The sequence below is a fragment of the Camarhynchus parvulus genome, chromosome 13, assembly GCF_901933205.1.
Source record: "Camarhynchus parvulus chromosome 13, STF_HiC, whole genome shotgun sequence".
Taxonomy (NCBI): Eukaryota; Metazoa; Chordata; class Aves; order Passeriformes; family Thraupidae; genus Camarhynchus; species Camarhynchus parvulus.
The window spans coordinates 850,643-868,166 of NC_044583.1; the positions used below are offsets into that span (position 1 = coordinate 850,643).

At 52.0% G+C, this 17,524-nt stretch overlaps 1 protein-coding gene across 1 annotated transcript in view; it reads right to left on the reverse strand.

Moving 5' to 3' along the window:
- Positions 1-11,330: 11,330 nt before the first annotated feature.
- Positions 11,331-17,524, reverse strand: part of LOC115908543 (F-box/WD repeat-containing protein 11-like) — a 57,343-nt gene continuing 51,149 nt past the window's right edge. The window contains 2 exon segments of the mRNA XM_030957198.1: positions 11,331-13,644; positions 16,579-16,767. Coding sequence (XP_030813058.1) covers positions 16,606-16,767 — 162 coding nt within the window. The 3' untranslated portion in view covers positions 11,331-13,644; positions 16,579-16,605.

Here is a 17,524-nt window from a genome sequence, read left to right on the forward strand (position 1 = left end):
CCCATCCCATCCCATCCCATCCCATCATTTTTGCATTCTTCATCTCCAAAAAAGAGCTTCCAATGACACATGAGCATTTTCTTAGCAGAATTTAGGGCATTCTCTGCATCTTCCACTATCAGTTCACGATGATCTCATTACCTGCGGCAGTCAGTTCTTGTCTAGATGACATCAGGAGAAAAAACCAAGGATTCATTTGGGGAAGGAATTCTCAGGTGGCCACTTGGGGTACATTGAATTTCTTCCCAGGAGCAGTTAAATTTTGAGCTCACCTGCCAGTTTTTCAATGACCAAAGCCTTAAAACACAAAACCCAAGCCCAAAGCACCCTTCCCTTGCAGAAGAGAGAATCAGATGAAGGAATTGGAGCGAGCCTCAGCACTGTGGGCAGAGCCTGAGCTGCCCCTGCTCCCCAGAGGCCCTGCGGGTGTCTGGGGCTGGAGCAGCCCTTCCCAAGGGATGTCTGACAGCGGCCAAGGGCGGCTCCTGCTGCTGCTGAGTGAGGGGAGGGTTGTCCTGCCCTGCACTGGGACACGAAAGGCACATTAACACAATGTTATTGCTGCTATTATGCTATTTCAGTGGCGCTTTGCCTCCCTCTCTGCCGAGCACAGGAACAGGAGTATTCCTGACCACCTCCAGCCCTGCCTTTAGTCAAGCCCTGTCTTTAGCACTGCAGACCTTCAGATAGAATTTTTTCCCATCATCTCAGTTCACAGAGCCACAGACCACGTTTCTGTACTTGGTATTAACTTCAAAGTATTCCTCCTTTTAAAATACAAATCAATGTTATTTGTGAAATGAGAGTTTTGAACTTGGATCCAATATTTTTAGTGAAATAAAAAAGAAAAGAAAAAGAAGTTTTGTTTTGTTTTTTAACTGGAAGGAATCCAAACTATCCACAGCTTTTATAAACCAACTTCCTTATGAGTCAGAACATTTATTGCCAGAAAAATATTATTTTAACTTCATTAGTGCAATATAGCAGTGACATCTAGCGGCTTTGATCAGTGTCCTGATGAGCGAGGGGAAGGTGGGACTGGCGGGATGTGGGAATGGATCCAGGTCAGGGGTTGTTATTCATTGTTGAGAGTCAGTGGAAGCTGGACAAGCTCTTCCACAGAGCTGACCAGAATTAGAAAATTCTGATAATATAATGAAAATAAATTCTAATATTGAAAAATCCACTCAGGTAACACCCATGGGTCATTTCTTCAGCTCACATTATAAGGTAAAATTCCTGACTTTCTTTATCCTGTTGGAAATACTGTTCACATTAGGGAGCTCCTTCACCAGGAACCACAGAAATAATTATTCTCAACTTTCTACACCAAAATTCAGTCCAAGGCTATTTACAGCCCATGTCACCCAAATGCCCTGGGACCCCTGGCAGCGTCCAAGGCCAGGGTGGACAGAACCTGGAGCGCCCTGGGACAGTGGGAGGGGTTCCTGCCCTTCCCAGGGGGTGGGACTGGAGGATCTTTAACGTCCCTTCCAACTCAAACCATTTTATGATTCTGCTCTAAACTTTCCACATTGAAGACCTGTTTGACAAAAAAAAAAAACAAAACAAAAACGAAAACTCTCACTGAGAAAAATATGTCAACAATTGTTTTATTTAGCTTTGGACACTCCAGCTACACACAGAAAAGGAGAATACATTTGGGGAAACTCATTTTGTTGAAGCACATCAGCCTGTGCTGGGCTGGGTTCAGCCCCAGATTGCTCGACAGTGACAGAAAGCCTCCAGGAGCTTTGTGGGGAAGGCTGTGCTGGGTTCTGGCTGTGCAGGTGTGTGCCTGGGCTGGAGGTGTGCGTGTGTTTTATTAGGAAAGGATTTACTTTTCCCTGCACAGCAGTGACAGCAGCCAGAGGCAGGCAGGGCTGGAAGCACCTGGCAGAATATTGGTGCTGCATCTGCCCTCTGTGTCCCCATGCCAGTGCTGCTGCTCTGCTCTCCCTGCTCAGGCCCACTGGCTTGGGAGTGCAGGCTGCAGAGCTGAGCTGCATGTTCCACGCTGCCAGGGAAGCTGCAGCCTCCAGCCACGGGTGCCAGGCCAAGGAAACAAAAGCTCAGCCCCACATCTGCCTGCAGCAGCTCCGTGGCGCCGCCCCAGCTCTCGCCAGCAGGGCAGCCTCAGCCCCTGCCCTGGCCCCGGAGGGCACAGCTGGGGCTGTCCTGGCACAGTCCCTCTGCCAGGGCTGCCAGGGCTGCCAGAGGGGCCGCTCCAGGCTGGCAGAGCAGCTCCCCCAGGGCAGCACTCCCTGGGAAGGGGTGAGTCAGAGCAGCGGCTTCAGGGAGACTTCAAACACTCCAGCAGGTCTGGCAGGAATATTTATACACCTGCATGTTCAAATATGCTCCACTTTCTCACTTTATAAATACATGGGAGCCCGCTGAACGCTGGCCCAGCAGAGCCAAGCGTGCCCCTTTGCTTTGATGAACCAGCTGTTTTTCTGGCCCGTTCACATAAACATATTTGTGTGTGTTGATTTTGCACTTTATTGGGGAAAAGAAGCAGATGCCAGGTCGTATGTGCATTTTTGTTCTGTGTAGAACTGCCACGAGAACATTCCCCCCAGCCCAGTTCCTGTTTGTTTTGCAGGAAGGGAAGCAGCACAGAGAAGGCTCAGGAAGGGCATTGCTGATGGTTTTTAACCAAACAGGTGCAGAATCAGCTCCCACAGGTGAGATGTTGCAGTGGCTCTGTTGGTACATCCAAGTCTCCACCGGGGCCAGGGATGCAGCCTGGGCTGCAAGATCCCCAACATCCATTCCTTTGGGTCTGGCTTCCACACCCCCATTTCCATGTGCAGCCTGGCTCTGGCATTCCAGGTTCAGCCCAGGCTTTTCACAGGAGCTGTGACAGCCCTTTGTGGCACCAAAATGCCATTTTTGTGGATGTGTGAGTCCAGAACCCACCTGTTCTTCTGCTGTGTGTGAACAGCAGACACAGCTCAGCTGCTCCCTGCCTGGAGCTGGGACCGGAGCTAATGCAGCTCTCTCAGGGCTTTTCTGCGACTCCAGGATTGTTAAAAGTCTCTTTTCTTAGCTTGGGCACTTGAAGAAGGAGTCAGGGCTCTTCATTTCTCAGTCTCAAGGTTGTTTATTGTTTCTTATCTATAAAAAATTTTCTCCTGCCCTGCCAAGGTCCATCCAGCAGGACAGTTCCAGGCATTCTGCCTGCCCCCAGGGCGGTGTTATCTCTTTATACTAAAAACTACGTGTACAATGTTTACAATTACTTCCCAATACCTATCACCTGTGTTAGACAGTGAGCTTCTACTCTAAACCAATCTAAAAGTGTCACCATCACAGCAGAAGATGGAGGCCAAGAAGAAGAAGGAGAAAGGCTGGACATGCCCAGTTCCCTCCATCTTGCCTCCTGAACCCCCATACCAAAAACCCCAAAATCTACTTTTCCACCCCTTGATAACTTCACTAATATTTTACTTAAACTGTTGTGGCTTGCTGATCTTCATACAAGGTTGGTAATTTGTTCCACAGGTCATAATCAAACCCACAGGTGTTTTGGGCTCTATGCCAGGGTCTCTGAGCCCCCTGGCAGGGGTCCTGGCCATCCTGGACAGCCAGAGGGATGTCCTGGGCTCCTACACAGTTCACATCTCCACCAGCCCTGAAATCACAAAGGGATGGCATGGAACTCATTGCCAGGTCTGAAAAAGGAAAGCATTTCCATATCCATCATGGCCACTCGGCAGCCCTGCAACCTGCTGGGAGCTGGGCTTTCAACTGCTGCCCTGGCCACTGCCTCTGCAATCTGGCTTGGGTTTGGGGGCAATGCCTTCCCTTGCAGGCCAGACCCGTCCCAGTGGTGCCCAGCCCCTCCCTGGGCAGGGCTGGCAGCACCAGCCCCGTGTGGCCGAGGGGCTCAGCTGAGGAGAATTCCCAGCCCAGACACATCCCAGCCAACCCTGCTGCCCCTGGGGGTCAGGTTCCTGGGAATGGGGCTGGATGTGTGCTGAGCTGCTCTCAGGGCTGCAGAAAGAAAGCCCTGCTGTGGCACAGAATAAGCTGAATTAAAGCCTGCCTTGGGTTTGTGTTGCCATTGCCCTCAATCCCTGGTCCTGTGGCCCACAGGAATTCCGGGCTCTCCTCACAGCACACCACAGCCCTGGCTGAGGAAAGGGACACACGTCCAGTCCATGAGGCTCCTGAAAGTGTTGATTTTCCTCAAAAAGGAAGATCATCTGGATGCCTGTTGTGCCTGCAGGAGCTGGGAAGGAGCACAGCCCAGCACATTTGGGCTGTGTCACAGGGGACAAGTTAAACACTCAGCAGTGGGCGGAGGAGCTGCCAGGAGGTCACAGAGGCACTGCAAGGAGGGAGTCTCGCCAGCTCTCACATGGATGTGTGCTGGCTCTGGAATTCCTGCTGGAAGTCCAAGTGGCAACTTGAATTTCCTCATTTCACTGTTCTTGTTTCAATTCTCTGGTCATGGAGAGAAAAAGCAAAACAAGAGAAGAGCACCCAAGATACATCATTAATCATCCTCAAAAAATACCAAGGGCAAGTCATGGCGAATAATTCACCTGCACTCTGAGAAGGAAGCTCCCTGGGCTGGGTGTTCAGCCAGTGCTGGCCAGCAGACTCCTAGAAATGAGTGTTTGCAGGAAATCATCCACAGAAAAACTTGGGATTTGTTACTGGCGTCTTTTCCAGTTCTATTATTTGCCTAATATGGCAAAAGGTGTTCAGGATGAAGCAGGAGGTGCAAACAAACTGTGCTATGCTCACCAAAAATCCAGCTGGGTGTGAGGATTGGAAATGGGAAGGTTGTGTGGAGACCTCACAGCTCCTGCCAGGGTCTGAAGGGAACCTGGAGAGGGACAAATTCATCAGCAACTGGAGTGACAGGACAAGGGGGAATGGGTTCAAACTGAAAGAGAGTAGGTTGAGATTACTGAGGCAGAAATTCCCCCATGAGGGTGGGCAGGCCCTGGCACAGGGTGCCCAGAGCAGCTGGGGCTGCCCCTGGCAGTGCCCAAGGCCAGGCTGGATGGGGCTTGGAGCAGCCTGGGACAGCGGGAGGTGACCCTGGCACTGGGCACAATCCCTCCCATAGCAATGAAGGTGCTGCTAGGGAAAAGACAGTGGGTTTTTTCAGGATGAACAAGCACAGGCACAGCCCACCCTGTGCCAGAGGGGCTGCACGGTCAGAGCAGGGAACCAGGAACCCCTAGCAGGAAACTCCAGCTGCAGCACAGGCTCTCCCTTTGTTTTAACCAACAAACACAGGCATCCCTCCGCCCCAGGGTCCAGCCCAGCACTCTGCTGAAGCACATGTGTGCCAGAAAAAAAATCTCCTATGGGAACACAACCACTTCCACTACAATTTTTTCCGAGTCCTGCTTGTAATTCATTTCCTGGATGTGACATCACCGAGTTCTGGGGTCCTATCCCAGCCTGGCAGGGCGGGAGCTGCCACCAGGAGCTTGGCAGATGCTGCAGCTGGCCCAGCTGTGGGAGCCCTGTGGCTGTGCCCAGCTCTGGGAGCTGCTCCCTGTTTCCCTGAGCTCTCCCAAGGCTTGGGAAGATGCACCAGGGCTGTGGCAGATCCCTGAGGATCTCACTGCTCCATCCTCTCTGTTTATCTTCCCCTCAGATCCAGGCAGCTTGCCCTTCCTCAGCAAATTTAAAATACTCTGTTGTGTAAAGGATCATGGACCAGGAGCTTTTCCTTCCACACACCTGCCCAGGCTTGCCCTCCAGTTTTCATTTGCATTTGGGCTTTTCCTGGCTGAATTTGCAAAATTTTGCCAGGTTTTGACAGCAGCAGCACAAAGGCACTAACCCAGATGGAGGCAATGTGGGGGCACTTGTAGAAAGCATCAGATTTGCTTTAAATCTGCAGTTGAAACCTCCAGTAATTCCAGCCTGGGCTGGTCCCTCGGAAGGAAAGCCTTGAGCAGTAACTCAGGGCATGGATCCAGCTCAGCTGGATGAGCTTTAATGTCCCTTCCAACCCAAGTGACAGTGCCTCCTCTCTTTTTTGGCCATACCTGTTCAGAAAAACCTGGTCATTCAGGTACAAACACTTCTTTTTTTGAACTCTGTTTCTCCAGTATTGCAGACTCAGCATTTGTTACATTTTCAAGATACCACATAACAAGTTTTTCTAAAACAAAATATTTGGAATCCACAGTTTTACCAAGATAGACCAAAAAAATCAGGCTGGAATGACCTCACCACCTGAAGCCATGTAAACCAACATGGCAACACAGCAGGAAGCCCTGGGAGGGTGGTAAAATTAAATTTTTACCAAGCAAAACATTTTTATTAATTTGATAACCACCAGCATTTTATTTTGACGTCAAGATCCCAGTGTAGATAATGGGAAATGGCAGCTTTCTGTTAAAAGCTTTTTTTTTTACAGCACCATTCAACGGGCTTAGAAGAATTTGCTCCATTTCTGTTGGCAAATTTCACCTACAAGCAGCCCTATATGTTATGTGTTTTAAAAAATATTTCCATATGCTAAAGGAATGCAACTGGTTGCCAAGGAAAGTGGCTGTTACAGCAGCAGGCTGGGGCTGTTTTTCAAGGAAAAACTGCTGCAGAAACGAGGTATCCACAGAGGTGCACTAAAGCAACACTAACTGCAGTGACCTTGAGATGACCTAGACCTCCTCATATTACAAAAATGAAAAGGGAGTTAGAAAATCTGAGGCCAATTAGGCACTTTTTTTTCCTGGAGACATGATGAAATTTCCTGAAACAAAAACTTTAGCAAATTCTATAAAATACTTCTAGCTTTGGTGGAAAAATAAATTATTGCCTTTTTATCTCCTCATTCCTGAGGCACAGAACTGGCCCACTTGTGTTTGTGCAGATGGATTGGAGGGAAAACACCCAGAGAAGGGCCAAGTGGTGAGATTCTTGGCACGAGAAATTAAGTGTGAAGTTATTCTCAGGGCTGCCTATTTGTTATTGCAGCAGGAATCATTAAGATTATATGGAAAGATATTGTCTGGGAAAAGTGTGAAGTCAGGATTATGCGTCCCGAGCTGCGATTCAGGGGCAGAGCAGCGCCCATCTGTGGCCGCGCTCCGGCGGCTCCCGGGCTCGGCCTTGGTCCCTTCGCTCCCGAGGGACATCCAGGGGGAGCAGGGGCAGCGGCACCGCGCAGGGAAGGGAATCCCCTCGCTCCATGGAGCCACGGGCGCACCGGGCGGCACCGGGCAGCCCGGAGCTCCGGAGGGGCCCGGGAGCGGCCGGGGCCGCGCCGGGCAGGGCTGGGCTGGGCTGGGCAGGGCTGGGCAGGGCTGGGCAGGGCTGTGCTGGGCAGGGCTGGGCTGGGCTGGGCTGGGCTGGGCTGGGCTGGGCCGGGCTGGGCTGTGCTGGGCCGGGCTGTGCTGGGCTGGGCTGGGCTGGGCTGGGCTGGGCTGGGCTGTGCTGTGCTGGGCTGGGCTGTGCTGGGCTGGGCTGTGCTGGGCTGGGCTGTGCTGTGCTGTGCTAGGCGGGCCCGGCCCGGCTCTCTCGGGCAGGGGCACCGCCCGCCCGGGCTGTCCCCGCCGCTGTCCCCGCCGCTGTTCTCTGCCTTCGCCACCCGGGAGGGGCTGAGCCAGAGGCGCGCTGACCCCGCCGAGGAATTGGCGCAGTCAGGATCTTCCTGCCGTGCCGTGCTTGCGGCAGCAGCCCGGGGGCTGCTCCTGCCGTTCCCTCCTGCCCTGGAGCCGGGCTCAGGGGAGCGGGCACAGGGACGGGAGCCCCGCGGAGGAGCAGCGGGCGGGACTGGGGAGTGCCCAGGGTCGGGCGGAGCAGGCGCTGCCCCTCCCCTAAAACCGAGGCTCCCCATGCGGAGCCCGGAGCGATGTCCGTGCCCAAGGGAAAGGAAAGGTTTGGGGCAGCCCCCGGTGCCTCTTTCCTCTTCCCCGCTCCGGACAGCCCCGGTCTGGGGGGCGGCTTTGTGTCCATAGCAGACGCTGCTGGCTCGGACCTTCCGTGGCAGCCGCTGGGCCTGGGGACAGGGCCGGGAGCGTCCAGGGGTGCCCGGGGCCCTGGGAAAGAGCCAGCGGGATGTCCCAGAGGGATGTCCCAGAGGGATGTCCCAGAGGGATGTACCAGAGGGATGTCCCAGAGGGATGTCCCAGAGGGATGTCCCAGAGGGATGTACCAGCGGGATGTACCAGAGGGATGTACCAGCGGGATGTACCAGAGGGATGTACCAGCGGGATGTCCCAGAGGGATGTCCCAGAGGGATGTCCCAGAGGGATGTACCAGCGGGATGTACCAGCGGGATGTACCAGAGGGATGCACCAGCGGGATGTCCCTGCCAGCGTCCAAAGCAGCCCCGGCACTGGGAGCTGCCAAGGTGTCTGCAGAGCTCTCCCAGTGCCTTTTCCCATTCAATCCATCCCCGAGGAGCTGCAGGGTGGAACTGCAGGACCTGCAGAGCTCGTCAGGGACGAGAGAGTCCTGCGAGAGCAGCGGGGTCACCGCGGGCGCGGAGCCTCCCCGAGCTGATACAGAAACCCCACAGAGCATCCCTGAATTCCTCTGCCACGGGAATTATCCGGCCGGGGCTGCTCCGGGCTCAGACGCTGGGAGAGACGAGACGGGAGAGAGGGTGCTGCCTGCAAACCTTCCCAGAGGCAGCCAGAACCAATTACGGTTCCCAATTAGCGCTACCACAGCGCGGCTGGCGCTCAGGGAAGGCAGCGGGGCCGTTCCTAAGGGAAGACAAAAGGTGCTCATCCCTGGAGCCCGGCTGGATGCACCCAGCTCCTGTGCTGAGATGCTCAAAGCCCAAGGAAAATACGGGATCTCTCTTTGGTTCAGTTGCAATATTGATCTGTTAAATTACTGTTTACAAAATTTTTAGAAAAGAATCTCATTACTAAAACAAAACGAAAATACTAAGGACAAAAATGAACCATTTCAGTCAGTGCTCACAGATTTTAGTGGGCATGTGCCACACATTTGATGATGATAGAAGCACTCAGGGAGACTGAGTGAGCTCAGACAGCCTAAACCAGAGAGGCCTCGACTCCCTGCAGTCCCTCACCCTGCTCCAGTGCCCAGAGGTGTTCCAGGAGGATGTTACTGACAGGCTTGGATAATCGCTGCTGATTTCTGTTATCCCCTGCCCCGAACTGAGTTCTGCTGCAGAACAGCTCTGCAGAGGGCAGGAGCTCTGCCGTGGAGCACCCACTGCCCACAACAGCTTGGTCCTGGTGTGTGAATGATTAACAAGTGACTCGAGTTCTATTTCGGCGCCACAGAGCATTGCGCAAATGCGTTTAAAGTATCCAGGGAAAAGCTGGAGCTTGGAGAAGCCAACGCTGGCTCCATCCCCCTGCCCTGCTGAGCCGCAGCAGCTGGGGGCTGCGGGACAGGGCAGCCCCAAATCCTGTCACTGTCACAGAGCAGGGACTGTGCCTGGCACTGTGGCACAGGGACAGCCCACAGAGACCCCACAGAGAGCCCGGGTGCCAGAGCAGCTTCCCACGGGAGCGATTCCCTCTGCAGGGATGGGCACAGCTGGGTCTGGCAGCACAGCCAGGCCGGGGAGTGATCCTGGAGACTGAGCCTGGTCTGGAATTTTTAGCAAAAGCTCTGCTGGGATGGGGAGCAGAAAAGGGTCTTTTCCAAAGGTCCTTTTTCTCCCTTCATCTCCCCAGTGTGGGCAGCAGGGCAGGGGGATTCTGTCCCTGTGCTCAGGTGATTTCCCACGTGCAGAGCTGCCCCAGCCCTGGCCCAGCACAGGCAGGAGCTGGAGCTGCTGCAGCCAGGCCAGAGGAGGCTCCAGGATGAGCAGAGGGATGGAGCAGCTCTGCTGGCAGGAAAGGCTGGCACAGCTGCCATTGTTCACCTGCACAGGAGAAGCTTTGGGGGGAGCTCAGGGTGGCCTTGCAGGGCCTGAAGGAGCCCCAGGAAAGCTGGAGAGAGACAATTGCCAAGGGATGGAGGGACAGGACACAGGGAATGGCTCCCACTGCCAGGGGCAGGGATGGATGGGATATTGGGAATGAGGGATTGTCCCCTGGCAGGGTGGGCAGGCCCTGGCACAGGTGCCCAGAGCAGCTGGGGCTGCCCCTGGATCCCTGGCAGTGCCCAAGGCCAGGCTGGGTGGAGTTTTCCCCTCTGGAATTGTGCTGCTTTAGCCCCATCCACAGTTCAGGAAGGACTTGGCAGGAGATGCTGGGCCTGAGTGAGACCCCAGTGCCTGTGGGGGTCCCTGGGGTCCAGCCCTGCCCTCTTGCCCACCCTCTCAGGGCACTGCCCGGCCCCACGGGCTCTCCATGCTCAGGACAGGGTGTGGGGAGAGTCCAAAGGGGCCTCAAATCGCCCAGGATGGGTGGGAGCACCCAGGGGAGCGGGGCCTCCACGACTTCCCTGGGAAGTTCTCTGGTGGGAATTACAGCCAACCATGAAAGGCTGCAGGGAAAACCCACAAAACAACGAAAGCCAAAGGCCACCCAGGTGTGCTGGAATGTTAAAGCCTGACCTCAAGGTTTACACTGCAGATCCATCCCAGAGCTTCTGTGGCTCATTTGGATAATGATATCCAGCGAGGCCTTCAGAACCCGGTCAGGAGCTCGGCCAGGCTGTGCTTGCACAGGGCTCTCCTGGCACCACAGGGGATTGGACCCACTCAGCTGCAGGGGCAGCCTCAGCCTGACAGCAGCAACACTGCCTCCAACACTCCCATCCAGAATCAAGAGTGGGGCAAGGAGAGCAAGAAGTCATCTGCACTGGAGCCATTCCTGAGGCCTGGATTTGCCAATGCTGAGCCAGAACTGCTCATATTTATAGCAGAGTTTCTGGCACCTCCAAAACATTTTCAGGTCAGTGGATCCCAGAAACACCCACCAAACCAAGCACTGAACAAGTCACTGCACAGCAAAGGAAAGCCCAAGGCAAAGCTTTTCCTGAGTCAGAGCCCTGGAAGACTCTGCACAGCTCAAGGCATGGAGGTTGCTTCAACAAGTCAGCAGATGGGGGGTATTTTAAAAATTCTATCTGCATTCTTGGTAAAGTAAGAACAATTCCTTGTGATGTTCCTGCAGTGGGGTTCAGACCTCTGTGATGGGTGAATGAGCTCAGCTCCACATCTCACTGTTCCTCCCAGTTTGTCCTGAAGAAAGGGAAGGGTGGAACAGCAGCTGCCACCCCCTGTGCCAGAGCAGGAGCTGGGCTGTGGCAGACGGGTTTGGGTTCCACATGCCCTGTGTCTTGCACTGGGGTTGGGCTGGAAGGGCATTTATTGGACAGGGACCCCCCCAGCCAGGCTGCTCCAACCCATCCTTAACTCACACCCAAACTCTGCTGAGGTGACATCACTCATCCATTCATGCGACAAATTAAGTTCAAACTTTTTTTTATTAAGCACATTCCACAGTACAAAGCTTTAGATCATGAACAATATCTGTACAATTTAACAGTTTCAAGAAGCTGTTCATACACCAACTTTCCAAACAGATAATTGGCAAACATAATTACAAGTTAGAATTAGACTATCCCAGTGCTTTGAAACATTAATATCGCAGTAATGTACAGTTGCTCAATTATGGTTAGCAAAACAAAGTCCAGAGTGCAGCCAGGATCACTACCATGAATCCCAGGAGTCGAGTTCCTTGGGTGCCAATCACAAAAGTCCACTGCTATGTTACACAAAGCACAAAGAAGTTTAGACTGCATGTCCAAATACCATTATCTCCCAAGGAAAAACAGGAATTTAAATCTTACACATGCATTTTTAAAAAAAGGACTCCGCTCTTCAGAAACAAAGAACCTTTTTCTTCAGGGCTGGAACAGATCTTTTTTAAACAGTTTAATATTAAAGCTATTAATGAGAAGGGTAAAGTAAGACACTTGCACAAACTACTGTCAAGCTTACCAAAAAGTGACCTTATGGACGCTCAGGAGCGAGTTTGCTCTTCTGGACTTCATCACATTCGCTCATCTGGATGAATAAATAGCTGGAATAACGGGGAGGGTGGGGAGGGGGCCCCTGCAGTGCCCCCTGCGAGGGGCTGGGCTGTGACACCTCGAGCTCCCCCGCTGGCCCTCGGCACCGCCCCGGGACTGCGCAGGGAAAGGCAACAACCCCACAGAGCCAAGAGCTGCTGCCAGCACAGAACAGCACAGGACAGACAGGGACAGCAGCACAGCCCGTGCCAGCCGAGCCCTCCCGCACAGCCGGCACCGCGCCCGCCCCGCACGCGACAGCGAATCCACCTGGCATGGCTCCTCCTGGCCCCAGGACAAGGCAGGGGTTTGTGTGACCACACAAATGACAGGGGACACTGTGAGAACTGAAGAAGCAGCTATGGAGGCTCCCTAAAAAAGCATGGAGGAGCCAGGACACGGCAGCCGATCCTCCTGGGACACCAGCACGGAACTGGCACAGGAAGCAGAGCGGTGACTGGAACGAGCTCCTCTCACCGTCACCAAGTGTCACAAATCAAACATAAATAATGGAACTTTGGCCCATGGTATCTTCTCCACTGAGCAGCCAAACTAATGCTACCGAGGACATCAGCAGGGGCTGTGAGGCCCCACTGGTGTCAGAGACACACAGCTGCAAATCCCACGGCACAAAAATATAAGATACAGAACATAAATTAAACAGCTTTTAATTTTTAAAAAGTTTAGAAATTACATTTTAAAATATGTAGTTCCCATTAAAAAAAAAAAAACAAAAAAAAACCAAAAAATAACCAAAACGAAAACCAAAACAAAAACAAAACCCCAACTAATGAATACTGAAAACCTCCTTTTGCAGAGACAGTGTCTAGGTAATCATGTCACCACCAGTGCCAGGGGTCGGGACATCCTGCTGCCAAGTGCCACCACGCTGAGTGTTAGGTGTGTAGTGTCAGGACACCCTGAGGCTGGCACCAGAGGCTCTGCTGTATGTACAAGGTATCTACATGCTTACACAGTATCCGAGATGAGGGAAGCACACAGGGAAGGGAGGGGACTACAGCAAACATCAGGAAGCGCAGGACGGCGAGTACAGAGCACAGGGCAAAGGAAAAGACAGTGCTATACAACTAGTTCAGATAACCTAGCCTGAATTACAGGGAATCTTTAATTTAAAAGAAATTATTGGTGCAGAAACAAGTAAACTGTAATCCAAAAATATTACTGAGCAACTCAGAAATATTTCTAAGAGTCCAACGTACACCTATGGAACAGAACGGGCTCTGAACCTGCCATGGGGAACGCCTAAAGGACAGTGGTGACTGGAAAGCAAAGCTCTGTACATTCTGGGCATGTGTTTGGCACCCAAATTTCACTGGAGAATGTTTTTTTTCTCCTTTAAAGTCAGACAAAAGTGCAAAGCAATATAAATTAGGCCAAGTCCTTTCTTGACTTCTGATTTATATCTGAAAAACAAGCCATCAGAGTTCAGTTTCTACGGACAATTTACATGTGAAGCTTTGGATTTCTCACAGCAGGGAAGGATAGGCTTCTGAAACTCATCTACTCCAAGTCAGTGAATTTGTAGCAAATTCAAAGACGACCACTGAGAGCAGGAAAGATTAAGAAACTTAGATATAGAAGTGTGCTGCTTTGCATCTACACAGCATCTAGAACCAATTCTGACTTTAGCTGTCAATCATCTTCAGGCATGTAGTAGCCAAAAATCCAGTAGTTCAAGACTGTGGAACCCTGAAAAAGACAAAAGACAAGTGAACTGAGAGGAGGCACAGAGCAAGCAGCATCCCCAGGCGCTCAGGCCAACAGCAGCCTTTGCATCCAGGCTAGGAGGGGAAGGGCAGAGCACGTGCAGGAGGTGACACTTGTGCAGGACAGCCAGGGCTGCTGGCAGGGCTCTGAGCCCCAGTGCAGCAGAGCATGGCTCTGCATGGCTCTGCTCCTTGGCAGCGACCCACAGGCAGTTTCCTCTCACAGGGCCCCAGTGCCAGCCCTGGTGGGCACAGCCAGGGACCCTCCAGCTCAGCCCCCTGAACCCAACCCAAAATGGCCAGGGATGGTTCTTTCTTCCTCACACTGCACAGGAAGAGTTCTGCACAGGAGGCAATTTCAGCTGCTTTAATACATGAGCAGCTTCTAGGAAAACAGACAAAACCCTCAAATACTTTGATAATCCCATTTCCAGCCTGATGGCTCTGTTATCAGCTTGGAGGCAGTGTAAGGTCTGAGTGTGATTAAATCTGAACTTTGATTTTATCTGCCACTTCCCAAAACCATCTTTAATGGACTAGGGAGAACTTCCCTCTTCTGATATGCCATTCCCATGAAAGGTTAAAACATCCTTAGGCACTTGCTCTTGACTTCCCTTCCCTCAGCCCAAGGCCTAATGCTTAATACCAGAATATTAGACTATCATATGGTAACAATTTTTATCATGTTACAATAAACAACAGGAATTCAACAGAAAGCAATAAAACTCTCACAGCCAACTGCCAGGACTGTCAAAATTGATCCACTTTGAAGAGCCTCACATTGCAAAGCCTGTAAAAATGTGTGCAAGGCTGCTTCAAAACTCACAAGACTGTGATGCTTGAAAGTTTATAAAACTGTTTCATTAAATGTCATGATGAAATATTAGCTGTTTGACCATAATTTTATGTAGATTTAGGCGTTTTGGATTCTGAAGTCAGACAAACCTGTCAAAAAGTGACATCACAGCATCTCTGCAGTAGAGGAAATAGCTGTGAAGAGACTGTCATTACCAACAACAGGACCTGGGGGCTGTGTGGTCCCAGTTGTGCCTCCTGGGCCAGACAGACTGAGCTGCGCTCAAGTGCCAAGTGTGCAGGGTGTGAGCAGCAGAACCCCCTGCCAAAAGCATCTCCCACTGCCCTGGCAAAGCCCAGAGATGGAGCTGTGTGTGCCACGTGGCCAAATGGCACCAGCACGGTGCTGCTCAAGCAATGACAGGAATTTTATACAACTCCTCACTTCTTGACCTGAGGGAGCAGCTGGAGCTGGGCCAGGGCAGGGCCAGGCTGGATTTTGGGAGAAGTTTCTCCTCAGGCACTGCCCAGGCTGCCCAGGGAATGGGCACAGCCCCGAGGCCACCAGAGCTCCAGGAGCCTTTGGGCACCAGGGATGCACAGGGGGGATGGCTGGGGGGTCTGGGCAGGGCCAGGGGCTGTGCTGATGATCCTGTGGGTCCCTTCCAGCTCAGGATAGTCTATCATTCTGTGTTTCTTTTGTGCTTAAGACACCCTAGATGTGGCTTTTAAAGACCTATGCCCAACCTGTAATTTAAAAACAGATTCTGTCCATCTCAAATTATCATTTTAGTTAAAAGAAGCAAGCACTGATGCAGGACTGGAAGGCAGATGGAGACTGTTGATAAAATGCAGCTTTTCCAGGTGTCCTTGTCCTGCCCCAGGCAGGATGAGCCACTCCATGACTTTCACTAAGCTACCCCTGCAGCAGGGTTTTTAAAACCTGCTGTGAAGGGAAGGTTTAGCTGGGATTCTGCACATGGCCCATGTTCACAGCACTTCCTTATTGCAGGGCCTGAGTACAGGAATGCTGGGAGGCAGCTCAGCCTGGCAATGGCCAACTGCTGGCTCAGACTCTGCAAAGCAATGTGCCAACAGGTCCCAGTGTCAGATCCACAGAGGAGGCTGCCCTGGTGCTTTTAAAAGGAGTTTGGTAGCAGGGAAGGCAGCTAACCCTTCCTGAGATGAAAGAAAACTCATCTTTTAGCAGGAGCATCTCAAAGTGTGTCTCACAAGGGAAGGGATTTCCCAGCCAGACAGGTCCTGCAGGAGTGCACAAACATGAGGAATACATTGCCACAGCAGGGACAAACGTATCCAGAGTGACAATGAAAATCCCTTCTTACAGGAAGGCTTTCCACACCACATTTAAACAAAGTGCTCATTATCTACTTCAAATAAAGTAAATCCTTCCTGTTGGGGCAATGTCACTCCCAGCTCCTCTTGCTGTGGTGTGTCCACTCCTGGGAAGCACTGGCAGAGCCTGCTGTGCTTTGGAAGGCAGTGCCTGTGTTCCAGGCCCCAGCACTCACAGGCAGGTGTAGTTTGAAGTGCAATTGTTGGCAGAGAGAAGAATCCACACTTCCAACAAAAGGCTTTGGGCACTGACTGCAGTGAGACTGGGAAAGGGAACCAAACTCCAGCGAGTTCTGGGCTCTGTTTCAGACAGCTCTGAGCTGTGCTGGTGAGCTCTGAGAGCTCTCCCTGCCACTTGTGCTCCTCACAGAGCTGCTGTTCCTGCCCCAGGCTCAGATCCCTGCACTGCTCCTTGCACAGCTCCCCACAGCCAGCAGGTACATGGGGAGCTCCCACCAGCTCCCACTTCATGGGACAGCTGGAATGTCTGTGCCATACACCAAGGCTCCTCAATTGCCAGCAATGCTGTGAATACATGACAGCTCTGACATACCTGAACACCCAATTATAACCATGAGGGCTTACAGAAGGGAGAAGCCAACAGGACATGCTGGAGCATGACCACACAAAGACCAGATGGGGAACCAAGTGGCATGAAAAGGTTTAATTCTCTTAAGGAAAACCTCAGCTTGTTTGACTAAGACAAGCTGCAGGCAGAGGGAATGTTTCAGACATTTCCCAGCCCCAGCCAGAGATGGAGCCTTACCTTCTGAGGGCAGTAAAGTGCAGACTGTTATCTGGAGATGTAGGTGTATGTTCTAGATGGAGAGCGGGTCTCGTTCTGGGCACTCGGTGGCACATTTAAGAAATCCCAAATCAGAATTGTATCGTCATGGGAACTACTAATGATCTGAAATTCATCAAACTGGAGCCTAAAGACACGTCCTGAATGCTCCTGTGGGCAAGAGGCAAGCAGTCAGCAAGGCAAGAGGGAAACATGGCAGTGCACTGGTATCACACAGGGATCTGGACACACAAGGTATGTTCAAACTCTGCTATGCTGACTAAAAAACCTTCATAATTATACACAGATAGAAGAAAAGCTACTTTTGTATGTAAATTCTTTACAGAAGAGAGAAACACACGGCACTTTACAGAAACACAGAGCTCCCAAATCCAGGGCTGTATCCTGAGCCTCCCTCAGTGGGCCCAGCCCAGCCACATGCTGAGATTATTCCAGATGGAGGCTGTCTGTTCACCAAGGAGCAGCAATTTTGGCCCCTGGCTGGCACTGATGCTCAGCCAGGGCTCCTTCTGCTGCAGAATTCTCTGCTGAGTCTGTTTCTGTGCAGCCCCAAACAGCCCATCACAGCTCCACCCTGCTGAGAGGATCCTCACGCTCACACAGCAGCAGCCAGGAATTCAAACTCTGCCATAAGAAGGGGAGCACATGCTCCAGCAGCTCTTCCAACAAATCTCAAAGTGGCACAAGAAGCCCAGAAGAGGCTCTCCCTTTAGTCCAGCTTATCCACATTCATTACATTTAAAGTGAGGACTCTGCCTTTATTGGAGAATTAACCCAAGCTGGCAGAGTGATCCCAAACTCCAACCTAAGCCACAGGATACCTACAGAACATAGAAACAAAGAACTTCTTCACTAAAAGTAAATAAAAGAATAGTCAAATCTCATCTCTGTACCAAGACTACTGAAG